The sequence below is a fragment of the Chelonoidis abingdonii genome, chromosome 9, assembly GCF_003597395.2.
Source record: "Chelonoidis abingdonii isolate Lonesome George chromosome 9, CheloAbing_2.0, whole genome shotgun sequence".
NCBI classification, from domain to species: Eukaryota; Metazoa; Chordata; order Testudines; family Testudinidae; genus Chelonoidis; species Chelonoidis abingdonii.
The window spans coordinates 79,065,326-79,091,768 of NC_133777.1; the positions used below are offsets into that span (position 1 = coordinate 79,065,326).

The 26,443-nt window shown below is 45.2% G+C and overlaps 1 protein-coding gene across 3 annotated transcripts in view; it reads left to right on the forward strand.

Annotated features, from left to right (window-relative positions):
- PLEKHO2 (pleckstrin homology domain containing O2) overlaps positions 1-26,443 on the forward strand; it is a 115,104-nt gene that overhangs the window by 24,465 nt on the left and 64,196 nt on the right. For 2 of the 3 annotated variants that reach the window (XM_032766079.2, XM_032766080.2), the window contains exons 4-6: positions 7,325-7,429; positions 11,672-11,770; positions 15,414-20,539. In XM_032766079.2, the coding sequence (XP_032621970.1) occupies positions 7,325-7,429; positions 11,672-11,770; positions 15,414-16,667 (1,458 nt within the window). In that variant the 3' untranslated portion in view covers positions 16,668-20,539. Of the gene's footprint in view, positions 1-7,324; positions 7,430-11,671; positions 11,771-15,413; positions 20,540-26,443 lie in introns of those variants that run through there. The other variant, XR_012656578.1, reaches the window with a different exon arrangement.

A 26,443-nucleotide genomic window follows, 5' to 3' on the forward strand; every position in this document is an offset into this window, starting at 1 on the left:
ACTTGTTAATAACACCATTTTGATATATGAAAAGTTCACTGTCTGTAGCGTTTTTTTCCTCCTTTGGCTGTGACCCTAGGGATGGTGTTGACACACAACGTACTTTCACAGATGTCAGAACAGACTTCCTTGAGCAGGCCAATGTACACAACTGTTGTCCTGCTGTTTTGAAATTGCAGCTGTGGTGGTATTTATCAACAAAACATTTTCCATTTGGGAGCCTTGCTGCCATCCACTGTGTGTGCAGCAGTTGGAAATCACACACCTCGTTATCTGGATCTCTGCACTCTTCAGGCCTAGCTGCCTTTTCTTGGCCACAATTGCTAATCGTGGTCTAAATGAGTGTAAAAAGTTTGCTGAGATGCTGAGTTTATGGGAGCTGTGGGCTGTTGGCCCCACTGAAAAAACAACAACAGGGTACTTTTATTTAGATGTATAAATATGGGGTTTTGTGCTGAAGTATAGGGACCTACAACTGAAAATCTTGGCCATGGTATCTGCAAACAGCAAATATGGGAATACTACCCAAGATGCTCAGTTCCCTGTACAGACCATCCATAGTGTGCTACGGTACAGTACTTGCTGTAAACATCTATCATGGATCTATGGCAGGGGTAGGTAACCTATGGCATGCCTGTCGAAGGCAGCAAGCGAGCTGAATTTCAGCGGCACTCACACTGCCTAGGTCCTGGCCACTGGTCAGGGAGGCTCTGCATTTTAATTTAATTTTAAAAGAAGCTTCTTAAACATTTTAAAAACCTTATTTACTTTACATACAACAATAGTTTAGTTATATATTACAGATTTAGAGAAAGAGACCTTCTAACAACGTTAAAATGTATGACTGGCATGCAAAACCTTAAATTAGAGTGAATAAATGAAGACTCGGCACAGCGCTTCTGAAAGGTTGCCGACCCCTGATCTATAACATCATGAAATATCTATCAATTAAAAAAACCTGTGTGTTTTGTCCTGGTTTTAGAGACACACTTACAATACCTGCTAGAGATAGCATCTTACCAAAATAGCTCCGGTTTTATTTGCCCTGGTCTCTAGGATGGAGGCAGTGTTATTCTGGGAGAATGTTTGAGCATAGACATTTTCATGCAGCCTTTACTCTTATCTTACTCTGTTGTTGGTTTACTTACTCACACGGAACTGAAACAAAGTCTGATTAAAGAGAAGTGAGTACAGCACTTCGCTGAAGACTTGAGACCCCGGGAAAGAAAGGTGGAAGCGTGCGAAGAATTTGTTCTGTTTAGAAATCTTCAAATGAGTCAATCCACGCTCATCAGTTAAATTAAGCAAGTGATATAGAACTGAGCATCTAACTGAGGACAAGAACCTTGGAAATCTCTGGGTCAAATGTACTGGTGTAAAATTTGTCTGGTGCAAGTCACTCAGAAAGGGAATCCACAAGGCAATAACTTGCACCAGTTTAGCATTCAGTAGTTGTTAAAGCCTGCAGAGAGAGAGAGAGAGAGAGAGTGTGTGTGTGTGTGTGCAGCGCGTAAACAAGGAGTGACAGATGTAGCAAGAAAAGCAACTAGCAAAGACTCAGCAAGTGTTTCAGGTGATGTCACTCCATTCCCAACACAGCCAGGTTCCAATGCAGCTCAGGCATAAATGGGTGGAAATTGCCAGTGACTTTGCTGAACTCCAGTTCACTTCAATGGGGACTACATACCTGTGTATGCCAGGAGCTGAATTTGGAGCCCACCACAAGTTACCAGATTTTGCCACTTACACCTGATTTTTGATGGACTTGCACCAGTATATGCATCCTATCTGAGTTTGACACAGATACTGCTCTGCATCCAGCAGCTGAGAAATACAACACTCCCCTCATGAGCTATCCATTCTGATTCCACTTTTCACCTGTAGACATAATCTGACAGGGACCAGGATTCATGGCAGAAACAGGGAGGGAGAGGATTTCTTGCAGGTCCTATGAACTGGATGCATGTCCCCATCCCACTCCTAAATGGAAAGCCAGGCAGGTGTGGCTAGGAGGCACTTTTAGTGCTTACTGGACGTACTATGTGGGGGAGGAGACAAATGGGATCATATTGAGAGATGCCTTTTCATTTTATGGCTGAGAATGAACTGTATGTGAACCTCTTTTATCCCATTGTATCAAGTCAGTGATTCAGCATGAACAGGCTGGCCTGGGCCCTCCTCTTGAGTTCAGTTATAGTAAATTGCATAGCCCTATTCATTGCTTGCAGTGGTCACTATTGCATCAGATTTAACCATAACAGCTTTTACTAGAACACCAGGACTTTGTTTATGTCATGACCCACTCAGCTGGCTTAGGGAACAGGAGAGCAGATTTATCATCCAGCTCATTGTCCTCTGGCTGTACGTTTGGGCTGCTGAATTTTTCTACTTTTGACCGTTTTGAGCAGGAGGTCAGGCCATTTGCTGCCATTATCAACCTACTCATGGATGGGCTGTGTCTGCTCAGTGTGTCTCCTGTGCTGCTTTAATATTCAGATTGGGAATATCTATACCAGAAAACATACAAAGAGAAGCAACTCTGTGTACTGTTCCTAGGTTCCACTTTAAAGTCTATGGTAACGTGAGCAAGACTAGTTTATAGACCCTTATGGAGTGGGTCGGAGATCAGATTTGGGTCTAAATCTTCCAGGATCACTCTTGTATCTCCTCTTACGCTACTTTCAAAACACATGCTTTGCAGAGTGATTCTCCACATCAGAAATGGCTAGCTGCAGTTTCTCTTTAAGTCCATCAGCAGCACGTTTCTCCCTCAGTCAAGGCCAGGTCCTTGACAGTACAACATAGCTTAGACCCCAGACTCTGCAGAGCCATAGTGAGGGTGTTCTGAGCAAGGATTCTCATTAAGAAAAGATGCCCCAGGCAGCCCATCCTCTTCTCTCTACCTGTGATAATCAGCCTTTAACTTCACTGATTGAAAACAGAGTTGTCTGGAACTCTGCTTCCCTGTGCAAAGAATGCTTAGGGTCAGATCCCGAAAGTGGTGACTTATCTTCAGCATAAGTGGATAGAGGGGAGGGATTTTACTTGTGCAGGGTCCATTAAGTCCACATTGCCTGTGAAAATACTTAGCACCTACACAGCACTGTGCCTGTTCAGCCAATAAATAACCTTCAGGTGTAAGGTAACGGTGATATCCCCATTTTCTAATGGGGAAATAGAGTCAGTTCCCTCCACATGGCTGTTTGCATTAAGTAACACACATTAAGTATAAGGTTGTTCCGTGTATCGAGACTTACGGAGTGGATGGAAGGCTAGTATAAGTGGCTAAAATTCTGCCCTCAAAATTCCACAAGAAGGCCTATGAGGTGAAGAAAAGACCAAAGGACGTGCACAGTATCACCTGTGCACCCCAGATGTGCTGGTAGCGAGGATTAATGGCATTTTGGGGTGGGCAGAATTATTGCAAGTATTTTTAAATACTTGCCACTTTTATGCAAAGATCTCAAAATGCTTTACTGATATTAGGGTGAAATTCACTGTGTGCAAAGGGCCAGTCCAAGGCCCAGACATCACTCAACTCCCCAGAATAGGGCTCAAGTGGGACAAAGACCCTTGGGCGTGCTGGTCTCTGGTCACCAGTTAATGAATTTAGCCTTAATCCCCCTGTGAATACATGCGTTTTAAGGCCAAAAAGGACTATGGTGATCATCTAATCTGCCCTCCTACATAACAGGTCACAGGACTCCCCTGAACAAGTCGATGGCAGAACCATGTCTGACTTCTAGTCCAGTGTGCTACGCACAGAAGCAGAAAGCTGGGTCTGCCACACAATCCCCATTTTACAGATCGGGGGACACGTAGCTCAGAGCACAACTTGTCCCAGGTTACACAGCCAGTCTCTGGCAGAGCTGGGGAGAGAACACAGTTACATGCCAGAGGGACACCTCAGCTTCTCCTTAACGATGAACCATCCCCGGAGCCTTCGCTCAGCCCTGCCACACAATCACAGACTGACACCAACACTTCGTCACACTCCACTCTCAGAGACGCAGGGGCTTTGTCAGGGAGCCAGAAATGAGGCACATAAAGTGGCAACAGAGGAAGAAGCTTGAAATCAGGGGATCCTTTCCTTGAACAACGTGTCCAGAGTTCTCTGTACTCCCAGTGTAAGCTGCCAGGTCTTTGCCAGGCGGCCCAACAGCTGAGCTGTGCACAAGGAAATCTTTTTCATAGGCTTTTCTAATTGCTTAAGAGCAAAACTGTTTCCAAACAAAGAGGGTTTTAAGCACACACAAAAACCAGGCCCTTTTTGAGCTAAAACAAACCCGCCCTGGCACAGCGTTTTGGAGACTTGCTCTCTCCTTTAGGTTCCCTGGTTAGCGTGACCTCTGGGCCTCCCGGACAGGGGGTGGTTTGTATAAAGCTCAGGCCCTTACCTCTTAATCAAGCTATTTGGGAACATCTCTGCCTCATCTCCCCTCTTTTTCCACTGGTTCTCATGTAGGAAGCAGGACATTCTAGGAAGGATTAATTCCCTTTTTGCTAAGCTGAAGTTAAGGGTCTTCTGTCCTGTTATAGTCACCTTCATGGCCTTGATTAATGATTTAAAGACATTTAAAGTGATGATTTGCGTGGGACTGAGGTGAATTAGAAACCAAGGCCAGCGACATCCGATCCCTTCTAATGAAGGGCAGCTGCAGAGAGAAAGGAAGATAACCGAGTGGTTAACGCTCAGAAGAGGGAAGGTAGAGGCCTGGCTTCTAAGCCTGTCAGCCTTCCTGTGACGTTGAACATTTCGGCCCTGATGATCTGCTTAGACAGAGTTGCCTGTTGATTGGCACCTAAATAAAAGGGACCTGGTTTTCAGAGAACCCATCCCTCTGGTTAACATCTGTGCAGTGGTGGGTGCTCAGAATATCAAACCCCCTTGTAGGTGCCTCTGTAATTATAGGTGGAATCGGTAGCCCTGCCTGTTTAAGATGCCTGACAGTTCTTCCCATAAGACCCTGTTTTCAGCCGCTTATAATTTGGCCAAACTTCAACTGTTTGGGCTCAAACTTCCCAGGCCAGTGTCTGCTTTAGGCAGAATTTTTCTGGAAAATTTTGGCCAAAACAGTTCAGCCATTTCCAAGAATGAGGCTAAGGTTTGCCCTTGTTAAAATTCTGCTAACCGTTCCTTGCACCCCCAGGCTTTGAAACAGGGAAATTGAGGTCAGGGCACCTACGTTCTGTTCCCACCTTTGCTGTGTTAGGCAAAGTCAATTAACCTCTCTGCCTCAGTTTCCCTCTCTGTATGCTTGAGGAAACTTATTTCATTAGCTAACGGATCCCTGTCAGGAAGCTTTTCCAGGTATGCAGCCTAAATTTTTCCTCTCTTTATTTCACTCCATTGCTCCTAATAGAAGTAAAAGCCAACGATGGAGAATACTCATTAGGTCATTTCATTGCTGCCCAACTGAGAAACTTGAGTAATTCCCCCAGAAATGGATAACTGTCATCATTTTAGTTACATTCCAATGTCTGGATGCACAAGAGGATGTTACATTTGCCAATGGCCAAGGCTATTCTTTTGAACAAATGCACTGTTTCAGAACAGGCCTTGGGAGAATTTCCACGCCATTCGCTTGTACCTATTGCCAAGGATTGTCTCAGTCAGGTTCAGAGATAAGTAAAAAAGAGATATTTATCATGCAGTGATCACAAAACACTGAACTTTCTGGCATGGACATTTATCAGGAGACCATCCAGTTAAGCGCAGAGTTCAGACTCTTGTAGGGTTACCAGATGTCCCGATTTTATAGGGACAGTCCCAATTTTGGGGGCTTTTTCTTATATAGGCTCCTATTACCTCCCACCCCATCCCAATTTTTCACACTTGCTATCTGGTCATCCTAGACTCTTGGAAGTCCATTGTTTATTCATTCACTAGAGCAAGGGTCAGCAACCTTTCAGAAGTGGTGTACCAAGTCTTCATTTATTCACTCTAATTTAGGGTTTTGCATGCCAGTAATGCATTTTAATGTTTTTAGAAGGTCTCTTTCTATAAGTCTATAATATATAATTAAACTATTGTTGTATGTAAAGTAAATAAGGTTTTTAAAATGTTTAAGAAGCTTCATTTAAAATAAAATTAAAATGCAGAGCATTGGCCAGGACCTGGGCAGTGTGAGTGCCACTGAAATTCAGCTCACGTGCCACAGGTTGCCTACCCCTGCACTAGAGAGATTACATCCCACCTAAAATTTCCTTCAGGGAATACTGCCTGGGGTTTATCAAGGCAGAACACCAGGAAATCCTAGCTGGTTGGGAAATTGGCTCTCCCAGTGCAGAAAATTTTGATTAAAATGAAAAAAAAATAGTTATTGAAATTTTCCATGGAAAAGTTTGACCTCGCCATGAAAAATCAAAAATTGAAATATTTAAATGCTGCCATGGTGCAGCATGGAAGTTGTAGTTTACGTGCTTTGTCATTCTGCTCTATAGACTGGGCTCCTGGGTCAAACTACATCTCCCATGATGCACCATAGGATCAGGGGGGTGGCGAGCAGAACAGTTGCATCATGGGAGTCCCTGGACTCCCTGCACAGTCTGAAGGAATGGGTTCTGTGCTGGGGATCTCCTGCTCCTCTCCAGGCTTCAGCACAGCCTCTGTCCGGCTATAGCAGTGGATCCTATCTGTATCTGGTACTACAGTCTCAGCGCTGCTGAGTCCCTGCTCTGCCAGGGTGGAATGTTGAGGTTTTATGGCAGGTGAATCCATGTTGCTTTGCCAGTTCATCCTTCTGAATCCTCACATCCTGTGAGTCAGGTGAGCATTCCCCACTGCCCTGCAAGCCTGTGTGTGCTCTGCAGAGCCAAGCTGTGCGTACCCTGGTGCAGAGTCCTAGAATCCTGCCCCTATACAGCACTACTGCGCAAGAGGTGCACAGATTTCACGTTGATCTCTGCCTGCAGTGCATGGGGGAAGTTGGATATACGGCATCTTATTGAACCTACCACCACAACATGAGCATGAGTTGCTCATTCGGGCAAGGCCCCTACACACAGTCCATCCATTTCCGAAGTAAACAGCCATCTGTTGCTCCAGGAACATTTCATCACTCTTTGCGGGAGGGAGAAACTGTCACTCGCTTTATTAATTTAATTGCTAGGTGCAAAAATAAAAACTATAGCAACAAACCGTCCAGCATAACAAAGCTTTGTTGACTGCGGCTGCGGAGTGAAGCCATTGACAAAGTGCAAAGGAATGTCTAGTTTAAACACAGGCTCAGCTGGATATCGAGTTTAACACGCTAATGATGTATAGGCTACTTCTCTGTCCTTGGCAAGTAACGTTAAGATGAAAACATCTCCCATCTTGCAGGTCCATGATATCAAATTTCAGGGTCAGAATGCAGAAGAGAAAGAATCATGGATGAAAGCCCTGAATGAAGGGATCAGCAGAGCCAAAAATAAAATACTTGATGAGGTAAGATAAATGGGTTTCAAGCTGTATGCGTGTGTCAGCCCTCATTCACTACCGTGTAGACAGGTGCTGAACCCCCCACCTCCTGCACCCCCTAGGTTCATGGTCTAGATTGTTGCATCTGGAATCCAAAACTGCTGTTAGCAGGTTCAGATTATAGCTACACTCCTGAGCTTGTGGCCAGGTGTCACATTAGCCTTCCTCCCCCTTCATTCCTTTGCTTGAGCCTCCTGAATACTAAGCAACAACAAAGGTTAGAGCAAAAAAGAAAAAACTCTTGTGGCCAGATTCAGAGGTGGAGTGAGGAGAAGTGAGTTACGCTCCCTTACGCTGAGTTACACCACGCAAAGCTTAGTCACGGCCGCTTGAATTTCAGAGCCAGAACATGTAAGAAGTTAAAGTATCAGCTGGTTCACACCTCCTCGTGTCTTGCAGCTAGTTGCTTTTCTCCTCTCTTCTGGCCCTGTAGTATGCCCAGACTACTTAAGACTCAGTGAGCCAAATTCAGAAGAGCAGTGTGTGGAGAGTGATAGAGGCATGTTATGTTGTTAAATGGGTTAGACTCTGATTTGGCATCACGTACATGCGGAGGGGCCTGGAAGGTGTAGGTGGGTGTGTGTGACCTCAAGTTAGAGTCTCTCTGGACTCCCCCAGAATTTGCTCCTTGGATTGGGATAACAATGCTGTGTCTTTTCCTCTCTAACAACATACCTGTAAATGCGGAACATGTACGTTTCGGCAGCATTTTACAGAAGCCTCTCTGGGATAACATGTATAGAATCCACCACCCACTAAGCTGGGCATTTCCGATACACATCATGTGCCCCCTGCTTCCACTGTAATGTTGGGACTCTCCAGGAGGACAAAAAGGGGGAGTAGAGGAAATTGCTGACACAGTGGGGTTGGCCTGAGCTGCAAAAGCAACTAAGAGCCTGGTCCAGAGCTCACTGAAGTCAGTGGGAGATGTTCTGATGACTCCAGAGGGCTTTGGATCAGGCCCTAAGTTAATCCACTGGAATCTCTGTCTACCCCTGTGGAAGGAACTTGGGCACTGGAGCTGCTGCAGCTCGGAATTTGCCAAGCAGATGCTCTGCCCCGTGGAAGGTCTTTCCTTCCTCTCAGCCCCCTGGCTCTCTGCAGCACACAGCCTGGTTACTGCATCTGTAGATCTGGACATGCCTGTAATCTGACACAGAGTCCACCAGCTTTTCACGCTGCCTGGAGAGACGTCGAGTGGAAAGTTACTACACAGGCCGTTAGCGCCACCGTTCGGCAACACGTCACCAAGAGCTGGCTGAGGCTGTGCTGGAGAGGTTGCAAAGAAGCTGCTTCCCCCCGCACATGACTCTTAAACGCCCCCCAAATCTAGACATTCAGGCAAAGGAACAATTAAAACCACACAATGTAGGATTTGACATGGAGCTAACCTCAATCCTTTACCAGGAAGGGCAGTATCTACTATGCAGTAGTAGGAAGTGCATAAACTCCAGTAAGCTAAGGAGAAGCCACCACAAAGGGAATGAAGCCACCATGAAGAAATGAGTAGGGGGAACTTGGAGACTTAAGAAACCAGGAAGATCTGATTAGTGAATAACAGGCCAGGCTTTACGGAAGTGGAAACTAGAGTGCTGTGTAAAAGTCTTTGAGAGAAAGGCAAGGGATAAAAAACCACCACATGCCTTCATCAAGCGTGCACTACAGACATGACGCTGCAGAATGCATACTCGTCGGGCTCAATCCTGGGCCTCTTATTCAGGCAGTGAAGTCAATGGGAAGTTGGAGTAAGGGGTGGAGAATCAGACTCCAGTTGCACTGTGCCATTTTGCTAAGAAAACATTTACACTTAAAAGATTCAGACTCTCTATTTTTATTCATGGGAGGAAACTCGCAGTAACTGGAGGTGGCCCAGGGAAGCAACCTGCTGGTATCGCCAAATCACATTCGATGTTAGATGTTTTTCAGGCCAGGCATTGCTCGTTCATCATTCCAAATAAAAAGCAGCATTTGTAAGTAACTGGACCAGCTGGGAGCAGCAGACAAGCGGGGGCTACATTATAAATCTGAGCAGCAGAAAACTCAGCATTCAAGCTTGCTCTCATGTTACCGATGAGCAGTAGAGGTGATGTAATGTAGCGTAATTCTGGGCAGTCCTTGCTGTAGCAACCTGCCTCTGTCTCCCTGGTTGCTGGGGGAGACCAGCGGTGGTGCTGCGTTCTCTTTCTGAAGCGGAGTTCTCTCTCTCTCTCCCCCGGTGATGATGACATGCGATGAACTCCACACTCCCTTGCACAGAGTATCGAAAAAGTGAGCTCAGGATTGCCCCCAGGCACAAGACTTGTAGGGGTGAAGTGCTACATACTAACTGCTTCAACCTCTGTGTGCACCTGGCCTTTTGAAAAACAGCAGGCCCAGTCCTCCACTGACACAAGTCAGCTGCGCTCCACTGAAGTCAATGGGGCTATACTGATTCACACCAGCTGAGGAGTTGGCCCATTTTGTTTTTAACCCTCCCAAAAAATTGACCCCATAGGCCTGGTCAGTCTTTCTACTCCAGAGAACTCTCTTCTCTCTGGGGAGCTGAGACAGGTAACTGAAAAGAGATGCATCCAATCAATTGGCATTTCTAAAGCCCCTATTGGTGCTGCCCCCTGTGCCTTCACACACTGAGGACTGAATCCCTGGCCGTGACCAATAAGCACTGGGTGCAGCTGGGGGGATGCAAAGGAGACATTCATGGCTCCCCATTCCTGAGGTCAACTCTGTGAGTCACCGGCCCCAGCATAGTTTAGAGCAGCCTCAGAGACACTCTGAACTATATCAGCTTAGGACCATTATGCCAGCTGGGATCACTAGAGTGCAGTATGCTGTGGCAACACCTCAGCATGCCCCCTTCACTAGGAAGGTGGAGGGGCGGGGGAGTCAAGAGTGGTAGGCACAGAGCCAGAATATTAAAAGGACTTAGCATTGGCTCTCATTTTCCATGTGTGAGGCAATGAATTTTAAATCTGATTCCAGTAAGTGAACGTGTTAATTTAGCCACTGTTGCAATTAATCCAGGTCGCTGCTCACATCTTCTGTTCAGCTCCTGAGATCATTAAAGCTGTACAAAGAAAGGTCTGTTAACAAGACCTGCTGATACAGTTCACAGTCAGGTCAGGATTATTAACGTGCCTTTACCTCTAAGATTAGTTTTACTACATCTCCTTGCCACGTTCCAAGCCCAGCCGGAGTGCAGGACAACAGAAGTCTCTAGTGCCCTCTTTTTCCTGCCCTGTAGGTACCTAGGGATTGGCAAACCTCAGAAAGTTGGATGGGCCAAGTCAGACGCTCTCAGTTTCACCTGTGGGGTTGCAGAACTAGCGTCGTATCTTGCAGATGAAGTCAGTTCCATTCTGACACAGAGCCATCGTGAATGTGCATGTTGCAAACCAAGTGGAGAATCTGAAGCTAGCACTGCATTCCAAGGGCCTCTGCTAAGGTTCTGAGTGCGGCTCTACCAGACCACAGCTGGGTTTGCTTTGAAAATACTAAATAAATGTTGTGGCCACGTCGAGCACAGTTTTGTTGATGTGCAAGTTCACATTGCTGGCAGCCCACGGTAAGGAATGGAGGATGGCATTTAAATCTTCCCCCACCTTTTAGCTTTGCAGGAACAAACTCTTCAGATTGTCTGCATATGTTCCACAGGGGATAAGAGGGTGAAGGAGCCTGTTCTACAAACATTCACCCAAGAAAGAGTTGCATAACTTTCCTGCTAAAAGAAAAGCTTTTGGCAACTCAGTGCTCAAGCATCTGATACATACGGCTAATAGGGTGACCAGATGTCCTGATTATAGAGAGACAGTCCCAATATTTGGGCCTTTTTCTTATATAGGCTCCTATTACCTCCCACCCCCGTCCTGATTTTTCACACTTGCTGTCTGGTCACCCAAAGGCTGTAAATAAGGGTGCAGCATTGAGCTATATTATAAATGCTTCTGAAAGGCAGTGCAGGTTTTAAGGTAATCTAATGATACTGGTGAGCAATAAAAACAACACAGAAAATAAACGTTAAAGGTTTGTTTTCAATAAGCTTAGATGTCTGGGACCTGATTGTAATGGTGACATATTCAAAAGCCATCCTGGCTACAAACGCACTCTTACCAGAAATGGCAGGAAAAGACATTCTCATACCTTCTCAATGAGATGGCTTTAGGCATGCATTGATAACTCAGTGATGTTCTCCTTTCTTTCCCCCATTTAAAGGTGAAGGTAGATCAGAGCCTTTCCTTGGAACATGTGACTCGAGATAGAGTGAAAGTGGGTCATGGGCGCAGACCACCCACCAGAATTCATCTGAAAGAGGTAAGAATGCACCCCGGGGTTGCATGCTGCAGCACAGTGAAATCATCTGTATGCAATCTCCATCTGGTAAAAGTCCCAAGCCGGAATCAGTGAGAACTATTTCTGGGTGTATCGTTCATGATGATTAAATGCAAAACACAAGCTTCTGTCTGATCCCATACAGGTAAAACTAGCTGGTAACTGGAATAAGGGAAAGGAAGTTTTTAATCTGTGGGATGGTGGACCGCAGCTGTTTAAGATTTTTGCATCCTTCAGATTGGTAGCTGCTGCAATATGTTGTGATATATTTTGTGAGCCTTTCTATAGTTCATGAGCTGTTTCTTTGTTTGGCACGTGCCATTACTGCTTAATTAAAAAAAAAACGGAAGCACTGAGAATGGGTTATAACTCTTTTTTCTTAAACAATTTTATAGAGCAGCCTATTTTCAGTTCTCAGTAGCTTTTCTGTAGCTAATATTTAAAACAAAAACACACACATGGCTAATAAATGTTAGATTCCTATTTCTGAGGGAGTTTCTATACTGAAGAAGTAGTGATACTTTAGAAGAGGATTAAACTAATGAATGGGTTTAAGGCTAAACCTCTTTCTGCAAGCATCATAGCTTGCTGACTCTCACCTTCTGTGCAACACTCAAGTGATCTTAGTGCAGACAAAATGCTCCAAAACTTTTTAATCTAGCGCACAAAAATCTTGCAACATCCACAAGAGAATCTTTCTTTAGAGAAATGTACAGAAATAATCACTGGAGAACCAGAAATTCCCTCCCTTCTGCTCAAAAAGATCTCAGAAGCACAAATGCTCTCTGAAATTTTATCCACTGATGTTATTCCCTGTATGCCTTGTAAGCTGGGCCTGAAATCTCAACTCTGTTATTGCAAGTGCCCTCACCTTGAAGGGGACAGTTTGCCATTTATAGGGTAATAAAGGCCTTCTGTGGACACTGGAGACAGAGGGTACATATAAGTGGACGTTATTTTGGATGAAGGCCCTGGGTATGACATGCCACAAAGATTAGTATTGGGGGCGATTATACAGATGCTGCGTAGAAGAGAAAATGCACACTACAGTGCTGGTAAGGCAGAGGAGAGCAATAAACATCTCTAGTGAGTGAGCTGGCGATTACGCATTTCACTCCCGAGAAATGTAAGGTAATGAGTCTGAACCAGAAGTCTGAAAACAGTCATTTACTCTGAGAAGTCACGTACGGCAAGACACTGAGCAGGACTGGGACTTAGTGCGGGGTGAAGGCCTGTATGCAGTAGGAGAGTCTTGGGCAGCAGACCCAGGGGAAGGGGACACAACTCTGTTCTCCACCATGAAACAGTAACACTTTATCTTGAAGGCCGTGTTCAGTTCCTGTCACCTTATGGAAAGGACACAATAAAGAGGGTGACCAGACAGTTGCAGGGACTTGAATACTGTAGTAATTAACACAGAAAAAACGTATGGGAAGGGGGTTAACTGGAAATTTTAATTGCTGGTCACGCAGTCCTGAAGGGAGATAACTCTGGGCTAGCTTCTCACAGGAGCTGGGGGCACATATTTAGAAGAGAGGGTCTGGCAACACGGGTGAACTTCACCCAGGTGTAGAGGTCTCTTGAAAGGGCTCAAGTGGGAGGAAGACTGTAGCCAGTCTCCCTGTTCTGGAGGGAGTCTAAGCTTAGATGCATTTGGGCATTGTCTGTCCCCAGGGCTCCCTCACACAGGGACTCTCTCTCATTATTTCTCCCTCGGGGGTTGATAGGAGACTTAAGAAGTTCAGGCTTCGTATAGAGATAATGCAACTCTGCATGGCCATCCCTTCTGATCCAGCCGCTATGGTTGAGCAGCTTGCCTGGAGCTTGTGACATGAAGGACTAGCTGGCTGAGGCCCAACCCAGCTGAGGCAGATGATGTCAGGAGGGGAGAGGAAGCAGCTAGATGAAAATGACGTTACATCAGTGCCCTGAACTGAAGGATTTGATACGTGAACTAATAGACCTGTACATTTTATCAAGCTAAAGAAATGCAACAAGTTATGTAAGGAAAGCAGCAATAAGAATTCTGGGAAACACTCTTATAGGGGGATGACTTAGGTAGCAAGGGGATAAAATATTCTAGGCTACTTCAACAGCTATTCCTACAAGGGAATAGAACAGGAGTCGGCAATCTCTGGCACTCTGGCGAGCTGGGCCGGTTTGTTTACCTGCCCCATCCACAGGTTCGGCCGATCGCGGCTCCCACTGGCTGCAGTTCGCCGTCCGAGGCCAATGGGGGTGACGGGAAAGGCGGCCATCACATCCCTCGGCCGGCGCCGCTTACCGCAGCCCCCATTGGCCTGGAGCAGGAAACCGCAGCCAGTGGGAGCCACGATCGGCCGAACCTGCCAACACGGCGGGTAAACAAACTGGCCAGGACCACCAAGGTGCTTACCCCGGCGAGCCGCATGCCAGAGGTTGCCGACCCTTAGGATAGAACCAGATGATCTGCCTCTGTTGCTCTAGGTTGTCTGCAGTGTGGTAGCTGTCTCGGTCCCAGGATATTAGAAAGACGGTGAGGGAGGTAATTTTTATTGGACCAACTTCTGTTTGTGAGAGAGACAAGCATTCGAGCTACACAGACCTCTTCCTCAGGTCTGGGAAAGGTACTCGGAGTCTCACAGCTAAATGGCAAGGAAGAGCAGATAGTTTAGCATGTAATTCAAGGTGAAGTGGCCCGCTAACACCCTGTATTAATACTATTTACATGGAAGAGCTCTGCGTAGCTCAAAAGTTTGTCTCTCTCTCTCTCTCCAACAGAAGTTGGTCCAATAAAAGATATTACCTCACCCACTTTGTCTCTCTGGGAAATTCTTTGCATTTATCAGTTCAGACAGTGCACCTGTCCGTGCAAATATTTGTAACTCAGAAGTTGTCCACATCAGAACGGCATAGCTCAGTGTTTAACTTAGAAAGGAAAAAGGATTTTTGTGCAACTGCTTTGGACGAATTCTTGACCTCTTGTGGTTATGGGCTTTGATACTCTCCTGACTGTCGCTCCACTACTGGAGACAAAATAGCTCAGCAGTAAGTGTGCACGCACTGAAGCAGGTGCTGGTATAATGTCACACAGGGTGTTACATTCAGTAAGAAGTGGGGGCGTAAAGGAGAGCAGAGGCAGAGGCATCACTCAGTCTCACACGTGTAAGCTGTGCTGAGGTGTACGGGTTAGTCTGTACTATCCTCCTTGTGGGACAAAAGATTTGTAGTCAGATGCTGGACTCGGGGCTTGTCTACACTGCTACTTAAGCTGATGTAAGTTTCAACGCTCAGGGGTGTGAAAAAGCCATCTCCCCCCGTGCAACGTAAGTTACACTGACTTACCACGGTGTCCACACCACACCGTGCCAGCAGGAGACGCTCTCCTGCCAACATAGCTTCTGCCTCTCACGGAGATGGAGTAAATATACTGATGGGAGAGCGCTCTCCCATCAGCATAGCGCGTCTTCACCCAACATTCCACTGCTGCTCTGATGTAGCACAGGAGCGTAGACCAGCCCTGTCACCCCACATTCACTTTTTTGACTTAAACGGTTTGTTAAGACTGGTTTTGAGGACAGGATAGTTCAGGGGATTCATAACAGGACACAGTCTAAATAAAGCTCTCTCATATTACATTTCTCAGGTTGCCAAGTCTACATCGGATGGAATCTTGAGGCTGGATCTGGATATAGTGGATAATGGCCCTCCAGACTTCACCTTGACTGTGAGCGATAATGAGAACGTCCCTCCTCCAAAGGAAACTCCAAAGCCACCTATGCCTCCTGCAAAGCCCAGTATCGTGTCAGAGAAGCCGAGTGCGGATAACAGTATTGCCGATCAAGAGCTTAAAAAGCCTCTGTTGCCTCCAGCTAAGAAGTTGAATGAGAGTACACCGTCAAAGGATGATCTGAACAACAAGGACGTGGGTTCAGTCAGTCAAGGTGAAGAGGGTGAAGAACCCGAAGCCTCAGCAGGGACCAGTGAAGAGAATCTCATGGAGGTCAGCGACAGCAGCACAGCAAAGCCTCCGATTCCTCCTCCTAAAATCTTATCGGACAAGCTGAAAGGGATCAGTTGGGATGAACCAGCCCCTCACCCTCAAAGCACAGATGGTTTGGAACCATCCAAGGGTGGCAGTAAAGAAAACCTCACAGAGGTGCTCACAACGACTACCGTGAAACCTCCACTTCCTCCTAAGATTTTATCAGAAAAATTGACAGCAAGTATGGATGCCACCCCGAGCAGTTTAGAGGCAAAGAGTTCAGAAGGCAAGGAGCCCCATGATTCCAGCCCCCGCAGGGATGGAATGGAAGATGGGGAAGTGACAGAATCCACTCCCCAAAAAGTAGAGCTTGAAGAAGGAAGTGAGAGAGCTTCTGCTGAGAAAGAAGAGCCGCAAACAATACAGGAACAAATAAAGACTTCCTTAGATACTGAAGCAAAGCAGGAAAGTACAGAGGTTCCTAGTAAAGAGAAAACACTTTTACCACAGTCCGTAGCAAATCCCTTGTCTCTCAGAACTCGCTGTGCATCTCTAGGAGAGCTGCTGAATGAATCAAAAAATGCAGAAAAAGAACTTTTGGGTCCAGGCTTCAGCAAGGAGCCCCAGTCCTGCCTGGCTAAAATGGAGGAGAAAGTGGCTCACGAAAGGGAAAAGACAGAAAAACTTCTGCAAAAGGTTTTATGCCAAGAGTTAGAACAAGCACAGGAGGGCAATGGACCCCCAGTAAATGCAGAGACATTACTCAACGAGGCAGTAGAACAGCTTCGCCAAGCAACACAAGTCTTACAAGAAATTAAAGGGTTCGGAGAACTGAATAAGGAACCGACAGAGAAACAGAAACAAAAAGAAAAGCCAGAGGATCTAGTAACTCTTTATAGGAGAAGTGCTCCCTGAGATATACTTAAGACAACACTTCTTTCTTACAATCAAGCTAAAAATTTGCTATTTACAACTTATACCATTGCTTGGCCAGTGTTAAATAAGGTTGTGTTTTGCTATGCACACACTGTGCATTCAGAGCAGGGCATTTCAGTTATAATTTTCTTTTTGTTCTATCTTTATGCCATATTCCCATCCCTGATCACAATAGGAAGTTAGAGGACACTGAACATCAGTTGGAAAAATGTGAATATTCTTTAAGGTCTTGATCCAAAGCTCATTGACGTCAGAGGAAAACCACCAGTGGGATTTGGATTAGGCCCTAAAAAAATACCCACCCCCACAACACTGGTAATCAGACTAAAGGTCAGTTTTTCAAAGGAGGGCATGGATATTCTAGCAGAAAATTTACGTGTGCATGTATAAATTGGCACGTAAGACATGGAAGGTCAGACTAGATGATCATAATGGTCCCTTCTGCCCTTAAGTCTATGAGTCTATGAATTACCCCATTTGCACTGGCACCCAGAAGTTTTGCCAATGAAATATTCCACTGGGAATCTGGCTGCAAACATCCATAAACTTTGCTCAGTTTGTTCACTTGCTGACAGATTTTGACTACCTGGCCCAATCATATTCTGGAACAAATGGTTAACAATTTCTATAGACACTCATTAAACGCATCGGCAGTTCAAAAATTGACTTAGAAATCTGCACAAAACTGGCAAACTGGTGATAGTAAGTAATTGGTTTCAGGTCTAGACTAGACTTCAACACAACAATCCTTCCGTGTTCTAAGCACTGTACAAGTATCCATTAAGCCTCAGACTACCATTGCCAAGCAAGTATTATTTTTCCTGTGGGGAAACAGGCAGGGATATGAAGTGATTTGCCCACAGAAGAAGTTCATTTCAGAGCCAGGGATAGAATTTAGCAATCCTACCCCTAACTCTATGCTCATTCTCCTGGACAATGCTGCTACATTTGAAATACCTGCTCCTGGCTGAAGCAGCTCGTAATGTTCATTTTTAAGCAATACCTGGTAACTAGAGTCTCCTGTATTTGTAGAAATAAATAGTCAGCCAGTTGTTTGGAGGCTCATGGGAGCAGTTGGCTGGTTGTTCTGAAAGTAGACTCTCCCCTTGCTGTGTGTCGAGCAGCCTTGTCCTGGGAAGTTGACTGATGACATGTCCATCATGGCAGCGGGTTTTGATAGAACATCTAATCATATCATTTTAACAGGGAAATGCATTTTGCAGTTTAATTCTTGGTGGGTAGGCAGCTGAACTCAGTACACTGAAACGAAGAAGGAATTACTAAATACGGGTCCGATCTGGTTCCTATGGAAGACAATGGCAAAATGCCCCAATTCTTGGTCCTCCTGTTAAAGGAAGTTGCATCTCATGATAGAAATGTGATGGAATAGGAATAGTCATAGTGACAAAATGATTACAAAACTGTGTCTTGCACGACAAAGATTAAAAGTGTAAGCACCCTTTTCACCCTCAGACAACACGTGTGGATGTGAACTGGGTCACCTACCTGCCAGTCCAAGTTCAGCGATGCTCATTTACCCAACCAAATCAGGTCATCACAGGGCGCAGGTGCATCCCTTGTATCCTGCTGTCAGAGTTTTGCCCTAAAATATTCATTCTCAATGGCACCACATCAATGACCCAGGGATTCAAAGGTCCTCCACCTCCTCTTGGCTTTATCTAGGCCTGTGCGGCAGAGGAAGGATTGGATCTTTCTAGCTGATGTTATGGAGCTCCAGGCAATGCAGGTGGATGTTGAATAGCCAAGGCCCAGCAGAATAGGATGAATTTCTGAGCCAGCAGAGAGAGTTCAACTTAGCAGTTCTCATTGCTAAAGTATCTACACTACCCAGTAGTTTGTGCCATCTGCCCCTGACAAGTACTAAGCAAGGAGCATGCTATACATCTTCTCTAGCTCAGGTTCCTTCTCCGGTAGCTCATGAAGGCTCCATGGTACCCCTTGCTGCAAACATCCACCTGAGCAGCAGCAAAGTAAAACTCAAACTACAGCTGAATTAGGAAGGAGGAGGGGGGAACTGATGAATGCTCCTTACCATGTCCAGCCAGCCCTGACCTAAAGCATTTCAGGAACGGAAAAATGGGAACATCCCAGATAAGAGCTGGGTAGTCACTCAATCAGACTCTTCCAAAGTGAGTGATTAAAACAGCCTTGTTTAAGCTGCCTCATTCTCAAGCTAGTCATAGGAATTGTATTGAAAGTCTTTCATTATTCAATCACCCATGCAGTTTCTGCATAGTAGAATTTGCTTGAGTTTCAGGTGCCAAAACAGCCCTGCATTTAGACACCGGATTTCCAAATATATGCAGTCCAGAGCATAGTCCCCTTGATGCAGGCCAAGGATGAACTCTGGTTCTGCATAATTTACTGCTGTAGAGTCAATGTGAACTGAGGTATCTTGTTTTCTTATGAGATGTACTTATAAGACAAGGGCTAACAATACAGACCTAGTCTAGTCAGTGCTTACCAGCTTCTAATACATATTTTTCTGCATGTGCACTTTTGTTTACCGAACACTGTGTGATGTGAACATGAGCTGTACAAACCTGGTGTGTACAGAATGTCTTGGGACATCAGCCTTCAGAGAGAAGGAGGCATCTGTGAGATAAAATTGCTTAACAAAAGAATAAAATGGATGACTAACGGAGATGTATATGTAATAGGGATGCGCCCAGACCAGAATCATGATCTGGCTATGGTCAACATTTGGATGCAGAAGTGCTGAAGCTGTCCCTTATCCCTATTAAGGCCAAACCAACCCCCTGTATTTGAATACCCTTGAACATTGAGGAAGGTCTGAGTCCAGCTCAGACTCATCTCTGATATACATGGATGCTTTCACTCTTACAAGTATTTTGTCATCACCATGTGCCACCTATTAAATATCTACCTACTGCAGTGCTGACGAAGAGTCCCAGATACCGCTGTCTATTGCAGCAAGAATCTACAGGATGTGCTTATATTTACTGTATTTTTTTAATCATACTGAATATTTTAATGTCTGACATTTTACTGAAACCCCAGTAGGAATCTTAACAGAAGACACCTGAATCTGTTAGGAGATGGGAGAGCTAAACCTTTTTACAAGCCAGAGCTAAATACTGTACGCACTAATGTCACTTACCGTTATATACTATGTCTTGTAAATAACGATAAATTAAGTGAACTCTCCTTTTAACACCCAGTGTCTCCATGGCTGAAAATGTTGTGTTAATTAAGGAAAAATAGCCTTTTGTATAGGTTTAGAGTTTCATTCTACAGTGACTAGCTCACCTAGAATTTTGGATCAACTGGGCTTTTATGTATAATGAAAGCTTCATGGTTTGTTTAGAACATTTAATTCTGAAGTTTTCGCACGTTTTTCTTGTTCAGGGCATAAGCCAGTCTCCGCCTAAGGGGGACGGCAGGTCATTCCGTAGCTGTCTTCTGGGTTTCTTGCACTTTTCTCTTTAACAGCCAGTACTAGCCATTGTCCCAGCCGCGTTCTAGAGTAGAAGACCCATTACGCTGATCTAGCAGGACAGTTCCAGTCTTCATTTTACCTGCCACCAATGAGTGCCTAGCTTTTCTTCACTCAGGAGCCCCAGCTGCACTAAGCTTGCTTTCTCGTGTCTGAAGACACTGCAGGCGTGTCGAGATGGAGCGTGACTCAATGTCAGATTTGTACGAGGACTGCCAGAGCTGCATGGTTCTGACAGAAAGAAAGTGAATGCGCTAGTGAGTGGCAGTGAATGATTGTGTCTAAAAATCTGTCATGGCTCTTGGAAAGGCAACGCTGCCTTCTGCGTGTAAAGAGCTTTGAGATTTGGCAATAAAACTCCTTTTTAAGCACACTCCGCTTCAGAGCAGTTTGTTCGTAACAAGAAGGAAGAGCAGGCATTGGGAGGAAGTATTAAATCTTTGCTCAGATAAGTTCTGTCACAGCCAAAGAGGGTTGTGCAGGCTTTGTCCAGCCTAGTCTATGGGCTAAATCATGGAATAGCCACAAGTCCCAGGGAAGGGGGTGGCACAACTATGCACTGCCCCAGGAGCAGGCCAGGAATCAAACTCTGACACTGATAACCTTGCACCGAGGGCGCCTTACTGCTCCTGCCGTGCCTGCTCTAGCTGGGATGCAGGCACATGCTTCTCCCCCAGCTGTGCAGGCGGGGCGATAGCACCCTTGCAGCAGCAGCTTTCCTTCTCCCCACAGACTAGTTGTGGGGGTACCTCACATCCTTTCCTGCACTGGTGTATAACTCAGCTCATGACTGGGCCCCCTGAGCGTGTTAGTGTAGACTCGTTCGAACAGGAGCAGGTCCTAAAGCTGGGGAAGTTACTCAAGCAGATCACAAGTGTCTGATTTAAGGGCAGTGTTGCCTAGTGGTTGCAGCAGAGGCTGGGAAGCCAGGACTTTGCATTTCTATATCCAAGACTGCCATTGATTATCTGGGTTTCTTTGGGAAAGTCACTTACCCTACTCTTATAAAAATGAATAGAACGGCTTCTATGATCCCTCGTAGGGATGGAGGAATATTTATGAGGGACTTTCAGATCACCCTTTATCAGAGGCTGTCCAAGCACCAGTTTTCTTAAGTGCTGTTTTTGGAGTACTGACAAAAGAAAGCTGATCGATCCCGGATATGCAACTTATTTTAAATAAGATTTAATTACTTCCCTCCAACCACTCTTAATAAGTAGCCTTTAACTGCATCATAGATTTTCTATAACATTGATGTTGGTAAAAATAAATATCTAGATTAAATGAAGTATGTGGAACAGGTATTAATAATTTTAAACACATTTAGACCATATGTAATATTGATGTATGAAACATTCCGCCTTTTGCTTTTCCTCCCATGTAAATTCAGAGATTTGTGGTCAAAAGTAGAGCGGAACATTTTTTTGCCAACTGAAACAGTTCCTGAAATTGTATCAACTTAGTTGAATTTTAAAAAATAAAAATCAAAACGTTGTGTTCTGACATTTTCAAAGTGAAATGTTTTTATTTTTATTCAAAATTGCCTGTTGTCAAATTTTGCATCCATTAAACCAGTTAAGCTAAACAAAAAAATTTAAAAAAATTAAACATTGTTTCAGGCTGAACAAAATATTGTTTGACCCAAAACAGATTTTTTCAACTTTTTCAGAGTTGCTGCCGAATTTGAAAATTCATTTTGGGTCAGTCTGAAGCTTTTTTTTTTCCCCTCCAGTTCAGCCAGTGAACCATAAAAAAAAAAATCAGTTATGTGCACAGTTCTAGCCAGAAGGGACCATTATGAACAGCTAATCTGACTTCCTGCATAAAAACAGGCCCCAGGTTTCACCCAGGGATTCCTATATCAAGCCCAACAATTTGTGGAGGAATCGTGTTTCAGGAAGACATCCAAGTCCCAAGTGATGGAAAATTTGCTACATTCTTGGCTGGTCCGTTCCAATGATTAATTAGCATCACAGTTAAAAATGTGCATCTTACCTTAAAACTGAGCCATAAACTACAAAGCTCTCCAAGATTTCTCCTTTCAGTTCAAGGGAGAATTAGAGGTATTAATCAAAGGCACAAAACACGCCCACAATAGTTGGAGACAGAAGAACCCTATTTCATTCTGCTATGTAAGCCCACACATTTTGGAAAGTCAATTTTTAATTTGTTCCTGGAAACTTAGTCACGATATCCCCCAGTGCCTTACCTCATGGTTATGCAAACTGCATTATTCTTGTGACAACTGCTGATGTGGCATTGCTAACTGTTAATGATTTTGTGTTTGGCAAGAGCATTCCTGCTCTTTGAGGAGCAAGTGAAGTATTTTTAAGCAGTCTGTTTCCCACCCACCCTCCTACCCTTCCATAGTTATGGCCCAATTCTGCAAAATAGAACTAGCCTAGGAAGGGTCAGCAGGCTCAGCCCTTAAACCGCCTGCTTTCAGCTTTATGGTTCTCTCTGGTCGTGCTAGCCAGTCTTGTTAGTGTTTAAAGGCCAAGGGTGGGAATTTTATATGGTTTCTGTAACGTTGGCTGGCCCCCAGAAACCAGACTACATGACTAATAACCCACTGCCCCCTCCAACACTCATCAGTTTTAAAATATTTAATCTTGTTTTTTCTCGCACAGGGAATTCAGAGGCCTGTTTGCATCTGGAGCTGCAGGGTGATATATTACAACTCAGAACATGTGGAGGATCTCCACACTGTAGAAATTCCCCCATACCCGTTGCCTACCTCTCCTATACCTCCTTCTTCCTCTGCTCGGCCCAAGGTCTCCCCTTTCCCACCTTGTCTCCTAATCCTGACATCACCCCTTCTCTTCTACTGTCCCTAGTGCTTGGAAAAGCCTCTTAACTAACATTCACCAAGTGCCCTCTGCCTCCTATTCTCTCTACCAAACCCCTTCCCAAACTATCCATTCCCAAGAAGCATATAGGTGTTCTCTGCCATCTTGTGCCTTTACACTACAAGCTCTTTGAGGCTTAGACACACACACACGCTCAACCTTGTGCATAGCCAGGCTGATATAAATATCACTTTACTTGTGCAACTGTCAACTGTCCTCCTTACTGATCATCTCATTTGGATGCAGAGCTTTAGGACCCCCACCCCAACCCTGGAGGAGGGCTAGGTTCACACACTGGATGGCGCCCCAGTGTTTGGGGGGCCGCAATGGAAGAAGGTTCGTTTTAAATGGTTCACTTAAAAATAAGGGCAAGTGAATCAAAATGACAAATGCTGGAAAACAGGAAGTTAAAACGCAGTCCCCACTTTTGACTCACATCATCAGCCGCAGAGCGATACTGCGCTTTTATAGCATCTTCCCCATCAAGATCTCAAAGCACTTTCTTGACATTTATTATTAATTGTGCTATCATAGTGCCTTGGAGTCCCAGTCACGGACAAGGACCCCGTTGTGCTACATGTTGTCCAGACCCAGACCTCAAAGATAATCCTGCCCCCAAGAGATTACAATCTAAGTCCCGAATTTAGCCTCCATACCCCTGTGAGGGAGGGAAATATTATTACATACAGGCCACATCTGAAGAAACAAGGCACAGAGAGGCTAAGGCCCAGATTCTCAAACATCCTAGTTCTCTCTGCTTTTGGTTGCCCAATGGACATCTTGCCGCTGAATGTCAGAGATGCTGATGTTCATGTTTCCAACTGAAATCAATCCAAAAATTGATAGGGTTAAAAAAAGTGGGAGTTTGCGTTTGAAATGTAGTCCTTTAATGACTCACCCATCCCCCTACAGACCTCTGGGCAGTGGCGGGAATAGAACCCAGAGTTCCTTCCCTAAAAGGCAGCAGGTTTAGGGCATATCTTTCTGGGATAAGATGTCCTGTTAGGCAAGGACAGTGCAAGAGGAAGAGCCCTGAGTGAATATGAACGCTGTGTGATGCAGTTTCTTGTTCAAACATGAGGGTGAAACAAGAAACTTGACATTCTTTTGGAGGCATTTTGGAGTGAAAAATGAGGTCATCTAGTGCAAAGACTGCAAGGGCCTACACTAAGGAAGACGTCAAGGGGGTAGAAGAGGGGAAGATGTGGGTGGACAATACTAAGAATTATCTGGGTGTAGAGACGACCCACACAGTATTGCAGGCAGATCCTGTCATGCCTTCTGCAGTAAGATGTGGGCCAGATCCTGCAACAGTCTCTGTTTGCAAGCTGGTTACTGGCTGCCCTTCCCCTCCTCCCTTCACTTATTTCAGTGTTTAATTGCCTCTGGGCTTCCAGAAGTTTCACAGATGCCTGGTCTACATTTGAAACATGTTTTGGGTGAGCTTTACTAAAGGAAAAAGGGTGGTCCTGGGGTTAAGACACAGGATGGAAATCAGGAGAGCTGGCCATTACCATAACCTTGGATCAATCTTGTATCCACAGCTTCCTCATCGGTAAGAGGGGAGGGGTCTACTAGAGCTGGTCAAAAAAAGTCTCTTTGGGTGAAAATTTTTCCGTATTTTGGCTGCTGATGTTTCTTTTTTAAAAAAAAAAATAATAAATGAAACCCAACAATTTGAGGGGAAAATGACTTTTGTGGGGGGGCAGGGGGTTTGCAAAGTTTCTACAACCCTCCTCCCCTCCCCCAGTGTTCATTAAAAACACTTCTGGAACAAACCATTTCCACCAGCCCTGGATACATCTTACCAAGTACCTCTCGTTTGCACATGGGGAGCCCAGGTTCACAGACCTCTATGAAAGCTCAGCTACCCCATCATGAAGTGTTTGTATTCGTTCAGAGCTCTTCCTCTTGCATTTTCCTCATCTAACAGGACACCCTGGCCTAGACATGCCCTAAACCTGCTGCCTTTAAGTCCAATATTTTATACCCACACATGCTGAGATCTTCCAAAGGCTCAACAGAAATGACAGCTATTGTTTATTGGGGACTCTCTCAGAGGAAATAAAGCAGCCAGCTCCATTTTAAGGCCTGTGCTGCGTTAGCTGCAACAAGGAGTATATTTCTGAGGCACAGGTCTGGCTATGATGGCCCCAATACCCTAGTATAGGAGCTCCCCAGAATCCCTACAAAACCCCGGTGAGGTAGACAGTGCCGTTATCCCCAATTTTATAGATGGGAAACCAAGACCCAGAGAGGCTATGTGACGTGCCCAAGTTCACACAGGAAGTCTGCAAACTAGAATCTTTGATCGTTTTCCCTGGAAATGGTGTTACTTCCCCAGCAGCACAGATGGCAGCTGCCCTGGGTTGGTTTTCCTGAGCAGAGCCAATACATTTGACTTGGTTTTGTCCAAGTATAAGTCTGAGAAGAACTAGTTCACTTTTATAAAGATTCTGGATGCCGATTGTACTTCGTATGCCAGCTGCAGCTGCTGGATTGATATGAGGGGGCTGTATCCAAATCTCAGATCCATGATATTCAAGGTAGTGCTTCAGCAGCAGCCTCAGTAAGACCCTGATCCTGCAGTTGCAGCCATGTGGGTTCAAAGTTCTCACCCTATGCAGATCTGATTGCAAGAGCAGGGCCTCGAAGTGAAACTGATCCATGGGCAGAGGGTCAGTCAAGATGTGGAGCGAGTGGATTTAAGCAGCCCAGACCTTGCGCTGGCTTCACCCTTGCTGAGCATTTACTTCAAGGATCATTTAAAAGTTGGATGAGAGTTGAGATCAACCCTCAGCTGGGGGCACATTCATTTTGGTTGCAGACCACAGTGGCTACACTCTGAGGTGGTTTTTAAAACTGCATCTGTCACTGGCCAGGGAAAGGAGCATCATGTACTGCTCAAGGGGAGGGAAATAGTCACAGTGAGTCTCAGAGCAGGACCATTTTCACATTTCTTTAGAAATCTGACCCCATTTTTGCAAAATACTTGTACAAAAAGGGGATTGTTTCCTTCTGGAAATTGGGCTAATTTTGAGTGACAGTATTTTCACTGCCAAAAATAATCACCACCACCCTTCTTGATCTTGCCCCCAAATCACCATTTTTAGCACAAAAATAGGAGAGGGGTTTCTAGAAGTTTTGCGTGACGCTGCTTAGCCACATGGACCTATGACATCGACAAGCTGCAGAGAAGTGTTAGCCTGATGGGACGTGGCCTTCTGGCTGGTCTGCTTCATAGGAGAAAAGAAGGAATTCTCAGGCCTTCAGCCAAGACTCAGTGAACCCTCCCTCCCGTTCATCTCCACAGTACACAAAGTCTCCTGAAAAGTTAGCTGCATCTTGTGCTCCTGCTACTATTTCCCATCTCGTTATCCTGGAGTTCTCTTGGTGCCCACATATACCCCTTCCAACAGCTCTCAACT